Source organism: Pseudorca crassidens, chromosome 9 (genome assembly GCF_039906515.1).
Source record: "Pseudorca crassidens isolate mPseCra1 chromosome 9, mPseCra1.hap1, whole genome shotgun sequence".
Classification (NCBI taxonomy): Eukaryota; Metazoa; Chordata; class Mammalia; order Artiodactyla; family Delphinidae; genus Pseudorca; species Pseudorca crassidens.
The window spans coordinates 45028472-45048864 of NC_090304.1; the positions used below are offsets into that span (position 1 = coordinate 45028472).

The 20393-nt window shown below is 40.1% G+C and overlaps 2 protein-coding genes across 6 annotated transcripts in view; one reads left to right on the forward strand and one right to left on the reverse strand.

Moving 5' to 3' along the window:
- The first annotated feature begins 27 nt into the window (after nucleotides 1–27).
- The window catches only part of IRAG1 (inositol 1,4,5-triphosphate receptor associated 1), a 176950-nt gene continuing 156584 nt past the window's right edge, over nucleotides 28–20393 (forward strand). For 2 of the 5 annotated variants that reach the window (XM_067749909.1, XM_067749913.1), the window contains exon 1: nucleotides 28–128. Coding sequence is in view for 1 of the 5 variants with exons in the window: in XM_067749905.1 (XP_067606006.1) it covers nucleotides 14381–14520 (140 nt within the window). In the remaining 4 variants the exon portion in view is untranslated. Of the gene's footprint in view, nucleotides 129–14094; nucleotides 14521–17409; nucleotides 17597–20393 lie in introns of those variants that run through there. The other 3 variants (XM_067749912.1, XM_067749905.1, XM_067749910.1) reach the window with 3 other exon arrangements.
- On the reverse strand, nucleotides 3142–7551 carry LOC137231123 (large ribosomal subunit protein eL42-like). The gene is made up of 2 exons (XM_067751665.1): nucleotides 7529–7551; nucleotides 3142–3457 (listed from the first exon to the last, which is right to left on the reverse strand). Exons 1-2 carry the CDS (start codon nucleotides 7549–7551, stop codon nucleotides 3142–3144), a joined length of 339 nt encoding a protein of 112 aa, XP_067607766.1.

Consider the following 20393-nt stretch of genomic DNA (forward strand, 5'->3'; position numbering starts at 1 on the left):
TTCCGGCAGCCCCGCCCCCTGCCCCGGAAACTTTCCCCGCGGGAGGGCCTGTCCGATGGGAGGGTTTCTCCTGTGGCTCAGGTTCTCCGACTTTAGGAGGAGCCTTTCAATAGGATAAGTCTTTGCAGGTGAATTTTTAAATTGTGCTTTACCTTGTCATTTATTAAAATAAGGCTTGTTTCTGAAGTAGTAGGACATCTGATCATTAGTAAAACATTTTAGGCTTATAATTTGTCATTATATTTTTCTGGGCAGTTGTTTTATGATCTATGTCATAGTTTCTTCTAGGTGTTTTTTTTTTCCCTTATCCCTTCCCCACCTCTAGGTTTTTTTTTTTTTTTTTTTGCGGTACGCGAGCCTCTCACTGTTGTGGCCTCTCCCGTTGCGGAGCACAGGCTCCGGACGCGCAGGCTCAGCGGCCATGGCTCACGGGCCCAGCCGCTCCGCGGCATGTGGGACCTTCCCGGACCGGGGCACGAACCGGTGTTCCCTGCATCGGCAGGCGGACTCTCAACCACTGCGCCACCAGGGAAGCCCCACCTCTAGGTTTTTGATAAACTTTCATCTTTAAAACATGAGCTTATTTTCAGGAATTTAAAACTATATAAAATGCTCCCTTAGGTAAGAACTGGGAATGTAAAGATTAACAGAACTAATTTGATTGTCAGTAAAAAAAAACTATGATAGAAATCTTAGTTCTGGCAAATTAGAATAACCAGAAAATCCTCCTGCTATAAACACCTAGATATGCTGAATTAAAAAACAACAAGAACAGCGTAGCATAGCATGTCCTTGTAGATACATAGCTGAGAGATCTACTAATCTGAATAACAGAAATTGAAGCCTGTACTAAGACTACCCAGATGGTGGTGGGTACAAGCAGGATTCTGTTTTCTATTACTGCAGGGCATTGAGTTTTAATGCTCTCACAGGGACAGAGTTAGAGGCTTTGGGTTCATGCTAGAAGCCTTAAAAGGCTATTCCCTACGTAAAAGGGGGTAAGGAAAAAAATCCCTAAAGAAAAAAAATCCCACCAATACAGGTAACAGTCTGGCCTCAGGATATAAAAGTTGCAGCTGGTGATGGGAGACGAGTTGGGTGGGAGAGGGGTGGGAGAACTTCCCTGGTGGTCCAGTGGTTAAAACTCCACGCTTCCAAGGGAGGGGGCACGGGTTCGATTCCTGGTCGGGGGAATAGCATCCCACATGCCACCCGTCTCGGCCAAAAAAAAGAGACGTTGCAACCACGGGTCTGTATATCAGGTACGTTGGGTGTTGGACATTTCCCACGTGGTCTGGGAATTCCCAAGACAAGAAATTAGCACAGGAATTATCCCTAAGTGTGTGGTATCTCTGGCATGTTTGGGCAAGTTACTTAATACTTTTGATTGATTGGTCCTTACTTCCCCTAGTGGAAATTAAATAATGGTGACTAAGAGGTATTGAATATTTACTTGTTTCAGCACTTTACCTGCCAAAACTCATTTAATCTTCAGAACAGCCCTATGACATGGATACAGTAATCTGCCAATGGTGCGAGGCCATGGTGGGTGGTCATATCTGTCTCCTGGGACCGTTATGGAAATAAGATGAGGTGTAAAGTGATAGGCCAATACTCATGTGACTTTACTTTGGAAACTGCAACCAACTCTCTATCCCTTGGAGTTTGCTCACTTCAGATAGGACACACACTCTCAAACTCTTCACTTCCTCTCTTTCTTTTTGTCCCCAAAGGTAGGAAGCACAAGATCCCTCTTATTTTAAGGATTTTATTATTGATCCTTGTTGAAGGAAGGAAAGAAGATGGACTTTGAAGTGGCTTTGAAAGATGGGTAGGATTTGAGTAGGCAGAATGTGGGAAGCGTTTCAAGCAAAATCTTAATGGCAAGAATTACACTCTTTAAAGGCCAGTGACAAATGAATACATCCCAGCATTAAAACTTACCAATTCTTTGACATCCATCATGTGTCTGTCGACAAATATTCAATTAGCAATCAAGTTAAGAAGAAAGAGGATTTTATTTAAGCCAAACTGAGGATGATAACCCACGAGACAGACTCTCAGAAGTTCTGAGAACTGTTCCACCTGTTAGAAGTTGAAGGCACAGTCATATAGCAATACGTTTGCAAGACAAATACATCAAAATGGTACACTGATATTTTACCTAAAGTTCACCAAAGATACATAGTCCAGATAAACATGTACAAATCGAGCTGTTAAGTCACTATGACCACCTACAGAGTTGGGAAGAAATGTGAATCTTCTGAGAAGTTATGTTGCTCGCATCAGAAGAAAGAAAAAAAATTGATGTTTAGTGTCGAGTAGGCATCCCATCTTTGAGGAGCTCTGGTTAACGTGTGATGCAGATGCACACTGCACATTAGGGAGGGAGGGAGGAGGCCCAAATGGACAGAAAGAATTTTATGTTTCTTTAAAATATAAATTTTATTTTATCGTGTCCCATCTCCTCCAGGAAACCTTCCTTGTTAATATCATTCAAGAATCTGTCGCCTGTTCGTCTTATTGTCTCCAGAAATAGCTTGGCATTGAACTATATTCAGTTTGGAAGACAGTATATATCACAGTATACTTATTTATTTATTTTTTTTACATTTAAAAAAATTGAAGTATAGTTGATGTACAATGTTGTGCTAATTTCTGCTGTACACCCAGAGGGGTGGGATAGGGAGGGTGGGAGGGAGGCGCAAGAGGGAGGGGATATGGGGATATATGTATACATATAGCTGATTCACTTTGTTATACAGAAGAAACTAACACAACATTGTAAAGCAATTATATTCCAATAAAGATGTAAAAAAAAATTTCTTCTGTACAGCAAAGTGATTCAGTTACACATATATGTACATTTTTAAAAATATTCTTTTCCATTATGGTTTATCACAGAATATTGAATATAGTTCCCTGTGCTGTACAGTAGGACCTTGTTGTTTATCCATTCTATATATAATAGCTTACATCTGCTAATCCCAGCCTCCCACTCCATCCCTCCCCCGACCCCCTCCCCCTTGGCAACCACAAGTCTGTTCTCTAAGTCCGTATATCACAGTATATTTAAAATACCTATTTTTAAAAGTAAACAATCTCAAATTTTTATTCTCTTCGTAATAAAACAAAATAAACTCAGAACTGGGTCACTTGGCCCTTTCTTTTTTTATCTCCTCCCAGCACAAAGTGTTTATTACACCTCTTGATAGCCAGCATTCTCTTAGATCTGCAGTTGGGCTCAACGCATGCAAGCCTCAGCACAATTGTCTTTGTAGTTTTAGCCTTTTTCTGGAAAATCGACTTAATCTGGCCACCATAGCCACTCTGCTTCCTGTCATAATGCCACTTTCCCTTGACCTTCTCATACTGTGTGACTTTGTGGGGTTGGTGCCTGCCACACTTCTTGCAGAAAGTCCGGCTGGTTTTAGGAACATTCACCGTGTTTGCAAGACTGCTATCAGCAGGGAAACAAGCTAAAATACCTTTTCTTTTTTTAAAGATTTTAAAAAATATATTTATTTTATTAATTATTATTTATTTTTGGCTGCGTTGGGACTTCGTTGCTGCGCGCGGGCTTTCTCTAGATGCGGCGAGCAGGGGCTACTCTTCGTTGCGGTGCGCAGGCTTCAGTAGTTGTGGCACGAGTGCTCAGTAGTTGTGACTCGCAGGCTCTAGAGTGCAGGCTCAGTAGTTGTGGCGCATGGGCTTAGTTGCTCCGTGGCATGTGGGATTTTCCTGGACCAGGGCTTGAACCTGTGTCTTCTGCATTGGCAGGTGGATTCTTAAGCACTGCACCACCAGGGAAGCCCTAAAATACCTATTTAAAAAAATATATTTTATTTATTTATTTGGTTGTGCTGGGTCTCACTTGTGGCAGGCAGGCTTCTTAGTTGAGGCTCTCCTGCTCCTTAGTTGTGGCATGCATGGGGGATCTAGTTCCCTGACCAAGGATCAAACCTGGGCCCCCTGCATTGGGAGCTCAGAGTCTTAACCACTGCACCACCAGGGAAGTTCCTAAAATACCTGTTTTGAATGTAGTCTTTTCTCCCCTCTGACTTTCCTCAAGGTCAGAATATTTTTCAAATACTCCCCTCTCACAGTGTAAGGAGCCTAGAATTCTCAGTACATAAATAGATTTTGAATTGCTTGATAAAAGCCACAGTTGGAAGCACAGCAAAGGATATTGCTTCCAAAAGCAAACGTACACAAGGAATTTGCATACCATTGCTTTGTGTAGATGAAGCTTTCTGCTTGAGTGTTTAAATAAATATTTTGAAGATATTCTCAGAACTTTGAAAAGTGAAGATTGTTCTTCTCATTCATCCCTAAAAATCATGAGAAGCATTTCAGATTCAAGGAAAGATGGATTATTTTGACTGAGTTATCTTAGATTTTGTATATTAAAAGATGTCTGTTTATAAAATGAGTTTAGAACAGTTTAAAAATACTTTTACCTGATTCTTTGTCCAGATTTGTGTATGTGATAAACATACCACTATATTCTGGGACTTGTTAGGGCAGAGAAAAAATTAATGTGCACTCCAGTGAGAATTCTTTTTACTTACCCTCAGGGTGACTTTCCGCCTAAAGAAGTATGTTATAACAACTTAAGAAATTCTTTTCCAGCTATCCTACCGACTTACCCCCTCTATGAGTGTGGGAAATCAACTCAACTGTGTAGTTTATGATTGGTCAAGTTAGTGGTTTACACAGTGTAACCAAAGTAAGCCAATTTATCAGTGCTTTTTCGCTGAGGGCATGCCAAGGCCCGGTCATACTGAAATATCAATATTTACCCCAGAGTGTAGATGACTCCTGCCAGTGAAGCCTGTTTACGAAGCCTGTTTACATATATATGTAATTTTAAAAGGCATTTGGATCAACATTTCAGCACTATTCTTATTTTAAAATAATTTTATATTATGGTGGGATAAAGGGAAAACTTTTCAAGTTTTGGAGAGATTTCCCATTCTTCTGTTTCAGAGACAGGACTGTTGCTTACAGCAGTGCTTTTCAAACTCTTTAATGTAACAAGCATCACCTGGAGAGCTAGTTAAAACTCAGATTTCTGGGTCCCAATCCCAGTTTCTGATTCAGTAGGTGTGGGGTGAGATGGAGAATTTGCATTTCTAATGAGTTCCTGGTGATGTTGGTGTTCTTGGTCCAGGGACCACACTTAGAGAACCGCTGCTGAGAAACCCTGGGCTTAGAGAATCCTAGAGTTGGACCTCTGAATACTTACATTACGTCAGACACTGTGCAAATCACTTTACATCCATTATATCTAATCCAGATGACAACCTTACAAGTTAGGGACGATTATTCCTATTTTATAGATCGAGGAACTGAGGCTCAGGAAGTTAAGTTATCCAAGATCACACAGCTTGTAAGTGGCAGAGCCAGAATTTGAACTAGGGTTTTCCTGTCTCCAGATGCATGTTACTTCTCTGTTAAAATATGCTTTTTTATCTGGATTAAAGTTCTTCTAGTCTCAGTTTCTTCCTCACATGGGAATAATTTCTCTAACATCCCTGAACCATGGCTCTTTGGCTTTTGCTCAAATCTGTCAGGAAGGGACACTCACTACTTCATGAAGAAAGTCTTGTTGGGGACAGCTAGAGTGATCAGCCACGTGGTTTGCCTGGGACCAAGTGGTCTCCCAGGGTAGGACTTTCAGTTTTAAAACCTACACAGAGCCAGGCAAACCAGAATGACTGGTCACTTTAGGACGGCTAAAGCCATTTCAAATGCTTTGTTATTAGCCCACTTTCTTTTCTATACTTTTCCATTTCTGTTGGAGTTTTGTCTAATTGGGTCTTGTACATGATAGTCCTTCAGATATTTGAAGATGATGATCCTTCCACCAGTCACCAGACTACCTTCATGTCCTTTGACCTTTCTTCACATAACATAGTATATACAGCACTTTCTATGTGTCAGGAACTCTTCTAGAAGTTTTATGTATATTAACCAATTTAATTTTCACAAAAGTCCTATGAGGTATGTACCATTATTATCCCCATTTTACAGATGGGGAAACTGAAGCATAGTTAAGTACTCTGCTCCAGGTCACAGTTTTTAAGAGGCTGAGCCAGGATTTTAACCCACAGAGTATGGCTCCAGAATCCACACTCTTAATCACTACGCTTTACTGCTTTCCACTTAGTCAGTAAGGGTCTACCAAGTACCGACTATGTACTGAAAAAGATACAGAAGAGAGACACGGTCCTTGTCACCATGGAGTGTATGGTCTAGTGGGAGATACACAAGCAACAAGTAATTAAATTAAAAAAATTACAAATTAGGATAAGTGCTATGAAATAAGTAAGTGCTAAGATAGAAAATATTGGTGAAGCAGTTCGGGTCCAATCAGGAGACAGAAATCACACAGGAGGTTAAATAGAGGAAGTATAACATAAAGAATTATTAATTGTGATAAATGAGTAACCCTATGATGTAAAGACACTTTGGTACCCTAGGGCTGAGGGAGCATATCCAAAGAAGGACAATCCCTTAGGAGGAATTCAGCTTTCATTGGAGAATGTGTGTATAATTGTCAGCTTGGGCTGCCATAACAAAATACCAAGACTGGGAGGCTTAAACAACAGGAATTTATCTCACAGTTCTGGAGGCTGGTAAATCCAAGATCAAGGTGCCTGCTGATTAGGTTACCTGGTGAGGGCTTTCTTCCTTGCTTGCAGATTGCCACCTTCTGGCTGTGTCCTCACATCACTGAGGGAGAGGAAAGCAAGCTTTCTGACAAGGCACTAATCGCACCGTAAGGGACCCACCCCCATGACCTTAGCTAACCCTATTTACCTCCCAAAGGCCCCATCTCCACATACCATTGCACTGGGGGTTAGGACTTAATTAATATATGAGTTCTGGGGGGAAGACAAGTCAGTCCATAGCAGTGTGGTTCTACCATGGGATAGCAGAGAAGTTGGCTGATTTGGGTAAACTGGAGCTGTTCTGGAGTCACTGGACAAGCAATAGCCCAGCTTCTGGGATGCAGGAAAGGGCACAGGCCATCAGTGTGGGTGGTCTGGGGCCCTGGCTTGGGCAGGAGCCCTTTAGAGAATGTAGGCTGCCCTGAGGCTCAAGTTTTTTTTTTGTTTTTTTAAAATTAATTAATTATATTTTTGGCTTGGTTGGGTCTTCATTGCTGCTTGCAGGCTTTCTCTATTTGTGGTGAGCAGGGGCTACTCTTCGTTGTGGTGTGCGGGCTTTTCATTGTGGTGGCTTCTCGTTGTGGAGCACGGGCTCTAGGCGTGTGGGCTTCAGTAGTTGTGGCACACGGGCTCAGTAGTTGTGGCTCACGGGCTCTAGAGTGCAGGCTCAGTAGTTGTGGCGCATGGGCTTAGTCGCTCTGTGGCATGTGGGATCTTCCCAAACAAGGGCTCAAACCCGTGTCCCCTGCATTGGCAGACAGATTCTTAACCACTGCACCACCAGGGAAGTCCCTCAAGTTTTTGAGTTTTGTGAAAAGGTTATCCTACGAAGGCCGAGGCAGCAGGGTTACAGAGGGACAGCGCTCTTGGCCATGGCTGGGGCAGGCTCTAGCCTATGTCCTCACATCCACCCCTCCAACCCTGGAAAATGGCATGAAAGCCCCTTGCTAATGCAGCATCCCTCCAGTGCATTCGATTAAGAAAGTGTTCACATCTCGCTCACTGTAAAGGAGACACACTTAAAGGAATTCTGTTGTTTATCACAGAACATATATTGAAAGGGGCATTCATAGCTGAGACCATAATTTCATTACAAACAGTTGAGTGGCAAATTAAAAAAAATGTTAAAATATAATATAAATCCAAGGTAAAAGTTTTCAAGTCCTTTAACTTTACTCCAGAGAAGTACAAAATGAAAAGGGAAAATCTCACTCCTTCCCTTCCCATCTCATTTTCTCTCTCCAAAGGTAAAAAGCAAAACCTGTGATTCCTTCCAGGAAAAAAAAATACACTTACCCATATATGTGTCAATGCTATAAATTATACAAAGGGGATCATTTTCCTGTACAGCATGCTTTCAAGAATAAAAGAGAATTAATAAAGTTAATTAAAATTAAATTATTAACAATAATGTATTAAAAGTCTTTCCCCATTGGCATGTCCAGATCACCCTTATTCTCTCTAATCTCTGCACATAATTGCATCATGTAAATGACAGATAATTTTTTTCTTCCAGTTGTATAGAGATAAGTGACATACAGCGCTATATAAGTTTAAGGTGTACAGCATAATCATTTGATTTACATATATCATGAAGTGATTATCACAATAAGTTTAGGGAACATCCATCATCTCATATAGATACAAAATTAAAGAAATAGAAAAAAACACTTTTTTTTCTTGAGATGAGAACTCAGGATTCACTCTCTTAACAACTTTCATATAAAACATACAGCAGTGTTAACTATATTTACGATGTTGTACATTACATCCCTAGTACTTACTTACCTTATAACTGGAGGTTTGTACCTTTTGACTGCCTTCATCCAATTCCCCCTCCGCCCAACCCTTGCCTCTGGTAACCACAGATCTGATCTTTTTTTCTATGAGTTTTAAAATTTGTTTGTTTGTTTTTGAAGTATAATTTTTTTTTACATCTTTATTGGAGTATAATTGCTTTACAATGGTGTGTTAGTTTCTGCTTTATAACAAAATGAATTAGTTATATATATACATAATTGACTTCTACACTATGTTATTTCCTGTTACACAACTTAGAGATTTAATATTTCTATATATTCCACACTGATCACCACAATAAGTCTAGTTACAATATGTCACTATACAAAGATATTACATAGTTATTGACTATATTCCCGCCAATGTACATTTCATACTTGTGGCATTTATTTTGCAGCTGGAAGTTTGTACCTCTTAATCTCTCTCACCTATTTCTTTCCTTCTCCTACTCCTCCCCTCTGGCAACCACCTGTTTGTTCTCTGTATCTGTAACTCTGTTTCTGCTTTGTTATATTTGTGTATTTGTTTTATTTTGTTAGATTCCACATATAAGTGGAACCATACAGTATATGTCTCTGTCTGACTTATTTCACTTAGCATAATACCCTCCATGTCCATCCATGTTGTTGCAAATGGAAAAATTTCATTCCTTTTAATGCCTGAGTAGTATTCCATTATATACGTGCCACATCTTCTTTATCCAGTCATCTACTGATGGACACTTAGGTTGCTTCCATATCTTTGCTATTGTAAATAATGCTGCAATGAACATACAGGTGCATTTTTTTTTGAATTAGTGTTTTTGTTCTCTTCAGATAAATACTCAGGAGTGGAACTGCTGGGTCATATGGTAGTTCTATTTTTTTCCATATTCTTTTCCATATTAGCTGAACCAATTTGCATTCCCAACAGTGCAAGAGAGTTCACTTTTCTCCACACGCTCACCAACATTTGTTATTTGTAATCTTTTTGATAATAGCCATTCTGACAGATGTGAGGTAGTATCTCATTGTGGTTTTGCTTTGATTTCCCTGATGATTAGTGATGCTGAGCATCTTTTCATGTGCATGTTGGCCATCTGTATGTCTTTCTTGGAAAAACATCTATTCAGGTTTTCTGCCCATTTTAAAAAATCCGGCTGTTTGTTTTTTTGATGTAGAGTTATGTGAGTTCTTTGTCTATTTTGGATATTAACCTCTTATTGGACAAATAGTTTGCAAATATATTCTCCCATTCTGTAGGTGGCCTTTTCCTTTTGTTGATAGTTTTCTTCACTGTGCAAAAGCTGTTTAGTTTGATATAGTTCCATTTGTTTATTTTTGCTTTTGTTTCCCTTGCCTGAGGAGACGTATCCAAAAAAGTTACAAAGACCAATGTCAAAGAGCATACTGCCTAGGTTTTCTTCTAGAAGTTTTATGACTCCAGGGCTTATATTTAAGTCTTTAATTCATTTTGAGTTTGTTTTAGTGTATGGTGTGAGAGAGTAGTCACAGTTTGATTCTTCTGCATGTAGTTGTCCAGTTTTCCCAGCACCATTTATTGAGACTATCTTTTGCCGGTTGTATATTCTTGCCTCCTTTGTTGTAATTAATTGACCATAAGTTGTGGGTTTATTTCTGGACTCTTTACTCTGTTACATCGGTCTATGTGTCTGTTTTTGTGCCAGTACCATAATGTATTTTTTTTAAATGTTATTTATTTTTTATTGAGGTACAGTTGATATTAGTTTCAGGTATACAACATAGTGATTCAAAAATTTTATAGATTATACCCCATTTACAATTATTATAGAATATTAGCCACATTTCCTGTTCTGTACAATATATCTTGCTAGCTTACTTACTTTATACATAGGATTTTGTACCTCTTAATCTTCTACACCTATCTTGCCCATCCCCCCTTCCTTCTCCCAACTCATAACCACTAGTTTGTTCTCTATATTGGTGAATCTGTTACTGTTTTGTTATATTCATTCCTTTGTTGTATCTTTTAGATTCCACATGTAAGTGATAACATACAGTATTTGTCTTTGTGACTTATTTCACTAAGAATAATACCCTCCAGGTCCATCCATGTTGTTGCAAATGGCAGAATTTCATTATTATTCATGGCTGAGTAGTATTCCATTGTATGTATATGTGTGTGTGTGTATATATGTATCACATCTTCTTTATCCAATCGTCTGTTGATGGGCACTTAGGTTGCTTCCATATCTTGGCTATTGCAAATAATGGTGCTTTTAACATATGGGTGCATGTATCTTTTCAAATTAGTGTTTTCATTTGCTTCGGAGATATACCCAGGAGTAGAATTGCTGGATGATATGATAGTTCTATTTTTAGTTTTTTGAGGAAACTCCATACTGTTTTCCACAGTGGCTGTACCAATTTGTATTCCCACCAACAGTGCAAGAGGGTTTCCTTTCCTCTGCACCCTCACCAACATTTATTTGTAATGTTTTTGATGATAGCCATTCTGACAGGTGTGAAGTGATATCTCATTGGGGTTTTGATTTGCATTTCCCTGATGATTAGCAATGTTGAGTGTCTTTTCATGTGCCTTTGGTCATCTGTAGGTCTTCTTTAGAAAAATGTCTATTCAGTTCTTCTGCCCATTTTTTAATCAGGTTTATTTATTTTATATTGAGTTGCATGAGCTATTTATATACTTTGGATAGTAACTCCTTATTGGTCATATTATTTGAAAATATTTTCTCATTCAATAGGTTGTCTTTTCATTTTGTTGATGGTTTCCTTTGCTGTGCAAAAGCTTTTAAGTTTAATTAGGTCCCATTTGTTTATTTTTGCTTTTGTTTCCTTTGCCTTAGGAGAGAGATCCAAAAAAACTTGCTATGATTTATGTCAAAGAATGTTCTGCCTATATTTTCCTCTGGGAGTTTTATGGTATCCAGTCTTACACCTAGGTCTTTAACCTATTTTGAGTTTATTTTTGTATATGGTGTGAGAAAATGTTCTAATTTCATTCTTTTCCATGTAGCTGTCCTGTTTTCCCAGCACCACTTATTGAAGAGACTGTTTTTTCTTCATTGTATCTTCTTGCCTCCTTTGTTGTAGATTAATTGACCATAAGTGCATGGGTTTATTTCTGGACTTTTTATTCTGTTCCATTGATTTCTGTGTCTGCTTTTGTGCCAGTACTACACAGTTTTGATGACTGTGACTGTGTAGTATAGTCTGAAGTGAAGGTGATTGTGATTGTTGTCTATTTGGGTTCTTTTGTGTTTCCATACAAGTTTTTAAATTATTTGTTCTAGTTTTGTGAAAAATGCCATTGGTATTTTGATGTGGATTGCACTGAATCTGTAGATTGCCTTGGGTAGTGTGGTTATTTTAACAATATTAATTCTTCCAATCCATGAACATGGTGTATCTTTCCATCTGTTGGTGTCATCTTCAATTTCTTTCATGAGTGTCTTATAGCTTTCTGAATACAGTCCTTTTACCTCCTCGGTTAGATTTATTCCTAGGTATTTTATTCTTTTTGATGGGTTTGTAAAGGGGACTGTTTTCTTAATTTCTCTTTCTGATAGTGTATTGTTAGTATAGACATGCAACAGTTTCTATATATAATAATTTTGTATCCTGCAACTTCACAGAATTCATCTATGAGCTCTAGTAGTTTTTCCATGGCATCTTTGGGATTTTCTATGTATGGAATCATAGATGATGGATAATTTATTTCACTTTTAATGGACACTTTGGGTTTTGCTTTTATAAAAATTCTGCCAGAAAGATAACTGTACGTATGTGACTGAATTTTTGTAGGTATAACCATATTTTTTGCTATATGAAAAGACATGTGCCTTTTAAATTTTTGTATTTATCAGATTTACCTGTAGTAAGAAATTGCATCAATTTGTACCCCCCTCCCATCAAAAGTGGATGAGAGGATTAATTTCTTCACATCCCTGCCAGCATCAGAGAAGCCTTGTACCAGTTTGATAAGTGAAAAAAAAAAATGTTTTCTTACCATTTTGATTTGCATTTCTTTAAGTATACATGAGTGAGAGCATCTTTCTGCATGTTTATCATCCTTTGAATTTGCTTTTCTATGATCTCTTTCTATCCTTTGCACACTTTTCTGTTGGGCTTTTAAATATATATATATATATATATATTCATTTATATCAGTTCTATTTAAGTTAAGGAAAAGAGCTCTTTGACAAATATGTTTTAAATTTGTTTTCCCTGTTTTGGAACCTAGCCTTTCATTTAAGTTTCAGTTTTTGTTGTTGTTTTCCTTTTTTTTCATACCAAAGTTACATTGCTACCTAGACAAGTTGACTAACTTTTCCCCTTCTGGCTTCTGGATTTCATAGCCTTCTCAGAAAAGCCTCTTTCTTAGATTAGTATTTAGTTAACCCCCTTTTTAGAGATATTTTATGATTTATTTTTTACAGTTCATATTTGATCTATCTGGAATTGACTTGGGTGTAAGGAGTGAGATAAGAACCCAGCTTTGTTCTTATCTCAGTAGGTACTGACTAGTTGTGCTACCACTACTTACTTTTATTTTATTTACTCTTTTCCCCAATGATTTGAAATCTCACCTTTCCACCTTTACAGTAAATTCCCTTGTGCGTTAGAGTCTATTTCTTATTTTTCTTTGGTTTCATTAATTTCTTCTCATATCAAACTGCTTTATTAATTGAAGTTTCAAAATATGTTTTGATATCAGATAGAACTAGAAGTGGACATGTTTTGGATGGGGAAGACAGAGAAGGTCTTGCTGATGGGTGACATTTAGGCTGACATTTGAAGAATAAGAAGTAACCAGTTTCATGGAGACGAAGGTAGGAGCATTCGAGGTAGAGGGAGCTGCATATCCAAAGGTTGGGAGACAGAAAACAGCTTGCCTTATTTGCAGAAGCTAAAAAAAGACAAGTGTGGTGAGCACATGAAAACACAGGAGAGAAGGACACAAGATGGAGTGGAAAGATAGGCCAGATTTTGTAGGGACAGCTTGGTTTTGTCCTAAATACAAATGGAAGCACTTAGTGGATTTGAAGTAGGAAAGTGACATGTTCCAACTTCTCGGTGGATAACATTGTCACTCTGGCTGTTATGTGGAGATGGGCAGGAGGAGAACAAAAGTTGCAGTGAGGAAGAGTTGCTTCCTCTTCATCCAAGTAGCTTCTCCTTGTTATATTTTATCCCAGCATCTTATTTATTCCTTTTTGGGATAGTTTCTTTCTTATTCCTTTTTGTGTCCTTAGTGCCAGCACGGAGTCTAGCAAACAGCATGCAATAAACATTTGAATCATGTATGAATGAAAAAGTAAGTTCTTTCAATTTTCACCCTGGCCCTGGGGAATGAGAGTTTTAAATCCCTTACAGCTTTAAAAAGATTAATTAAGCATCTGAGAAGCGATGGGTGGGTTAAAATATTGGTGAGTTATGTTCCAGCGGCCAGACCAAAGGGGGACTCTGAAAGAGTTGGGGAAGAGTCCCGTAGTCCCGGGGTGCTGGTGAACTCCAGGGCTGTGTAAGCAAAACCCCAGTAGAGGGCAGTAGAGGGCTGCACAGGACTGGTTCCGCCCGATTGGCCAGGGCCCAGGCGAGGGCAGGGAAGGGGACAGGGACGGGAAAGGGGAAGGGGAGGGGCTGGACAGCAGGCCAGGCAGCTAGAACCCGCACCAGACTAGGGGTTGGGGAGCAGGTGACCTTCTGGTCTCTCGTCGGAGTCTAAAGTGCGCTGATGGAGAGCATGAGGCCACCTTTCTGTGTTTAGATCGTGCTGCTTCTTAGCTTGCAGAGTATAATGAAGCTGTTTTACTGTGGGCCCCTTGCTGCTGGGAAGGGCAGTCTCCTGGAACAGTGATGGGAGGAGGGAGAGAGGAGGGGGTGGGGAGGAAGGGCCCTGAGGTGAAATGGTGAGCACAGATGGGAGTTTTGGCCTTGGCTGCGAGGGAACATGTTTCTTGGAGACTGTTCTGCAAAGCAGGGAGTGAGACGGTGTCCCTAAGTCACAGCCAGGAGCTGGAAAGACTCAAAGGCGGACAGCGCTTTGCGGAAAACAGGAGGTAATTATTGGCTCCGCAATGTACGTTGTAAGAAACAACTTTGAATGTTTCTTATGCTCTCTGAATTGATTTCCGTTCTGTTCGTTTTTGTTAGTATAGTTGTTTTAAAAATTTCCAACCTCTCATCTGTGCTTAGGGGAAAAGGATTTTGTACACACATTGGCCAGAGGGTTAAAAGGGGAGCACAGTGCCCCCTAGTGGCCATCAAGGTGATAGCAGCAGAGATCAGAGTGAAAGGCCCCAAACAGAAGCGACACTTAATTTGGACACTTGTTCTTCTCAGCACACACACGCATTTCACATACACACATATACACACAATCACATAGCATAGTACGGTTTTAAAATTTTTCCAGTTTTATTGAGATATGATTGACATCCAGCACTGTATAAGTTTAAGGTGCACAGCGTAATGATTTGACCTGTGTACATTGCAAAATGATTACCAAGCACACCTACACTTATATACACACATCTCACACACATTCTCACACAGACACATCACATACACATAGCACACTCATACTTTACACACACTGGCATATCACACATACAGGATGACACACACGCACACTGATAAAGGGTTTTGTAGCAGATAATACGGTTGCCCACCAGTAGCTATCCCACCGTGTATAACTACAATGTGGTTTAAGTCAAGGATCAAGTCAACTTTTGGTTTTGGGGTAGGTTCCAACTGACCTAAGTCATCAACATAATATCAACCCCCTTGGCATAGGAGTGGGCATGTGACCACATCGATCCATTAGCTGTGAATGAGGAAGCATGTCGCCCTGGAAGCTGCCAGGAGCCATCCTGCTACCCCAAGAGGCCAGTTTGGAAAGAGCTGATGGGGGTGAGAGGGGGAGGGGAGAGACTCAGGCAAGCAGGTGTAGCCTGCTAAACATTGGGAGCCTCTGAACAACCCAGTGCTAGAAGCTCACCCTGCCTCTGAACTTTAGGCTTTGGGGACAAATAAGTTGCCTGGTATTTAATGCCTTCAGGTTGGGTTTTCTGTTTCTTAGATCAGAAAACCTCAGAACAGATCAAGTCCTCCCGGAAGTCATCTGTGGAGGGGTCCAGCTCTGCTTTAAGAAGGAGGACTGTTCCTTTCTACCCCTCCTTTGACCTCTTGGTCCTCAAAGTGATTATGATGGACCCGGCACAGTTCTTGGAAATTTTCATGGATAACAGAGAAGAAAATAGTATTTAAAACCAAGCCTCTTTGGCTTCGAAGGAAAGTGACACAATTCCGATTTGTGCAGAAATAAATCTCTAGATGGATCTTGTCCCTGGCAGAGGCTGAAATAAGATTCAAGCCAGTGTTTTTGAATTTCAAAGGACAGGCAACCTTGGCTGACAACACAGATTTTGTATACGCAGTTGGCCCTCTGAATCTGCTGGGTTTCGCAGCTGCTTCGTCTATTTTTTTTAAATGAATTTTTTATTGGAGTATAGTTGCTTTACAATGTTGTGTTAGTTTCTGCTGTACAGCAAAGTGAATCAGCTATATGTATATATATATATCCCCTCTTTTTTGGATTTCCTTCCCGTTTAGGTCACCACAGAGCACTGAGTAGAGTTCCCTGTGCTATACTACTATAACTAATGAGTAGTTTCTCATTAGTTAGCTATTTTATACATAGTATCAATAGTGTATACATGTCAATCCCAATCTCCCAATTCATCCCACCCCTTCCCCCTTCCTTCCATACATTTGTTCTCTACATCTGTGTCTCTATTTCTGCTTTGCAAATAAGATCACCTACCATGTTTCTAGATTCCACATATATGAGTTAATGTATGATATTTGTTTTTCTCTTTCTGACTTACTTCACTCTGTATGTCAGTCTCTAGGCCCATCCACATCTCTGCAAATGACCCAATTTCGTTCCTTTTTATGGCTAATATTCCACTGTATATATGTACCACATCTTCTTTCTCCACTTCTCTGTTGATGGACATTTAGGTTGCTTCCACATCCTGGCTATTGTAAATAGAGCTGCAATGAACATTGTGGTACATGACTCTTTTTGAATTATGGTTTTCTCAGGGTGTATGCCCAGTAGTGGGATTGCTGGGTTGAATGGTAGCTCTATTTTTAGTTTTTTAAGGAACCTCTGTACAGTTCTCCATAGTGACTATCAATTTACATTCCCACGAACAGTGCAAGAGGGTTCCCTCTTCTCCACACCCTATCCAGCATTTATTGTTTGTAGATTTTTTGATGACAGCCATTCTGACCAGTGTGAGGTGACACCTCTTTGTAGTTTTGATTTGCATTTCTCTAATAATTAGTGATGTTGAGCATCTTTTCATGTGCCTCTTGTCCATCTCTGTGTCTTCTTTGGAGAAATGTCTATTTAGGTCTTCCTCCCATTTTTGGGTTGAGTTGTCTGTTTTTTTGATATTGAGCTGCATAAGCTGTTTGTATATTTTGGAGATTAATCCCTTGTCAATTGCTTCATTTGCAAATATTTTCTCCCATTCTGAGGGTTGTCTTTTCTTCTTGTTTATGGTTTCCTTTGCTGTGCGAAAGCTGTTAAGTTTAATTAGGTCCCATTTGTTTATTTTTGTTTCTATTTTCATTACTCTAGGAGGTGGGTCAAAAAAGATCTTGCTGTGGTTTATGTCAGAGTGTTCTGCCTGTGTTTTCCTCTAGGAGTTTTATAGTGTCTGGCCTTATACCTTTGGTATAATCTATGACAAAGGAGGCAAGAATATACAATGGAGAAAAGACAGTCTCTTCAATAAGTGGTGCTGGGAAAACTGGACAGCTACATGTAAAGGAATGAAATTAGAACACTCCCTAACACCATACACAAAAATAAACTCAAAATGCATTAAAGACCTAAATGGGTTTCACAGCTTCTGATTCAACCAACCACTCAGAACTAGGTTAGATGAATCCATGGATGAAAAACCCACGGGTACGGAGGGCCCACTGTACCCATTTTATATAAGCGACTTGAACATGCGTGGATTTTGGCGTCCGAGGAAGCTCCTGGAACTGATTCTCTGCGGATGCTGAGGAAGGACTGTATACGTACTCATTTAAACCCTTTAACCACCCTACAAGGTGAGGATCACTTATCCCATTTTACAGATAATGAATCAGGCTCAAAGAGGGTGTCACGTGCTCAGTGTCAAACAGCTACATAGCGGTGGCACTGGGCTTTCAACCCAGGGCCCTTTGGCTGGAAAGCTCTCGGTCTCCCTTCCAGGGCAGCATACCACCTACCACACCGCTGGCCGCCTCCTGTGTGTGATTTGGTCTGGGTGGGCCTCTTGGGGCGGCGGCTGCAAAGAGGTAAGAGGAAAGTTATCCTTGTACGTTTATTTAACGTTTCATGGGGGCAGTGGTAGGAATGGGGAAGATAGAGAGCCTCTTACACCAGGGTTCTGATCGTGCTGGGAAGGAGCCTGAAATGGACCTTGAAAAGTCAGCCTCTGCCAGGGAGGCAGTGTGGTGTGGTGCTGGCCACCCAGCCTCGGAGCCCTACTGGACCTGGGGTCAGGTCTCAGGGTCACTGATGTGTTAGCTCTGTGACTTGGTAAGTCACAGACTGTGACTTTAACCCGTTGAAGTCTGAGTTTCATCCCTAATAATTAGACCTACCCCCTAGGGTCTTCATGTGGATTAAATAAGAAACCATGGGGCTTCCCTGGTGGCACAGTGGTTAAGCATCCACCTGCCAACGCAGGGGACATGGGTTCAAGCCCTGGTCCAGGAAGATCCCACATGCCTCAGAGCAACTAAGCCCGTGTGCCACACACCACAACTACTGAGCCTGTGATCTAGAGCCCGCGAGCCACAGCTACTGAGCCCACGAGCCACAACTACTGAGCCCACGTGCCACAACTACTGAAGCCTGCGCGCCTAGGGCCCGTGCTCCACAACAAGAGAAGCCATTGCAATGAGAAGTCCGTGCACCACAATGAAGAGTAGCCCCTGCTCGCCGCAACTAGAGAAAGCCTGCACTCAGCAATGAAGACCGAACACAGCCAAAAATAAATAAGTAAATAAATAAAAATTTTTAAAAAAGAAAAAGGAACCACAAGTAAAGTACCATACTGAGCACAATGCCTGGTGCCCCACCCCCTCCGCCACCAATGGCAGATGTTATACTATATTAAACACATAGCGCTCCTGCAGATTTGGGCAGGTATTCTAAAGGCCCCTTCTCATCCAAATGGTAATCCTCAAACACTGTTATAAAGAGAAGGCAGAGAAAGGCAGCTCGTGCACAATGCTTTTCTTTTTTTTTAATATTAAAAATGTTTTAATTGTGGTAAGATACACATGACATAAAATCTACCATCTTAACTCTTTTTAAGTGTACAGTTCAGTAGTGGTAAGTTCATTCATATTGTTGTATAAAAAAATCTCCAGAATTCTTTTCATCTTGCAAAACTGAAACTCTATACCCATTAAATTCTCCATTCTCCCCATCCCCTAGCCCCGAATCAACATTCTACTTCCTGTCTTTATGAATTTGATTAGGTGAGTGGAATCAAACAATTTGTTTTTTTGTGACTGGCATATGTCACTTAGCCTAGTGTTCTCAAGGTTCATCCATGTTGCAGCATGTTCAGAATTTCCTACCTTTTAAAGGCTGAATAATATTCCACTGTATGTATATATTTTGTTTATCCATCAGTGGGTACTTGGGTTGCTTCCACCTTTGGGCTACTGTGAGTAATGCTGCTATGAACATGGCAGTATAAATATCTCCTCAAGACCCTGCTTTCAATTCTTTTGTGTATATACTCAGAAATGGAGTTGCTGGATCATACAATAATTCTATTTGTAATTTTTTGAGAAACCATGATGTTGTTTTCCATAGTGGCTGCAGCATTTCACCTTCCTACCAGCAGTGCACAAGGCTTCCAATTTCTCTACATCCTTGCCAACATGTTATTTTCTGGTGGCTTTTTTGTTATTTGTTTTTTTTAAGGTAACCATCCTAATGGGTGTGAAGTGGTGTCTCACTGTGGTTTTGATTTGCATTTCCCTAATGATTAGTGATATTGAGCCTCTTTCCATGTGATTGTTGGCCATTTATGTATCTTCTTTGCATAAATATCTACTCAAGCCCTTTGCCCATTTTAAAATCAGGTTGTTTATTTTTTTGTCATTGAGTTGTACGAGTTCTTTATATATTCTGGTTATTAACTCTTCATTAGATAGTACATGATTTATAAATATTTTCTCCCATTCTGTGGGTTGCTTTTTCACTCTGTTGATTGTGTCCTTTGATGCACAGAAGTTTTAAATTTTAATATAGTCTAATTTATTCATTCTTACCACAATGCTTTTCTTCCTTTTTCTCCCTTTGGGAGTATGTTGGTGGAAAGTGGGGTGAGCTTAGCCATAGTCTACCTCTTTCATTGCCTATTGGTGTGAAAAAGGAGAAGGAACTCCTTACTCCATAAGACAAAAGAGCAGCATCCCTCATGAGACTTCAGCACAGAGGGATTTAAATACAGCTGTTTATTTTCTACTTAGTTTTTTAAAAATTGAGGTATAGTTTTTTTAATACATTTATTTATTTATGTATTTTTGGCTGTGTTGGGTCTTCATTGCTGCGTGCAGGCTTTCTCTAGTTGCGGTGAGCAGGGGCTACTCTTTGTTGTGGTGCACGGGCTTCTCATTGCAGTGGCTTCTGTTGTTGAGGAGCACAGGCTCTAGGCGCTTGGGTTTCAGTAGTTGTGGCACATGGGCTCAGTAGTTGTGGTGCATGGGCTTAGTTGCTCTGCGGCAGGTAGGATCTTCCCGGACCAGGGATTGAACCTATGTCCCCTGCATTGGCAGGCAGATTCTTAACCACTGCGCCACCAGGGAAGTCCCGAGGTATAGTTGATGTACAATATTA

Coding starts and splice junctions, on each gene's coding strand:
- LOC137231123 (XM_067751665.1), bottom strand. CDS start 7,551: ATGGCCAAGAGCGCTGTCCCTCT. Junction 3,458..7,528: donor GCCAAGAGCGCTGTCCCTCT/GTAACCCTGCTG, acceptor TGCTGATAGCAG/TCTTGCAAACACGGTGAATG.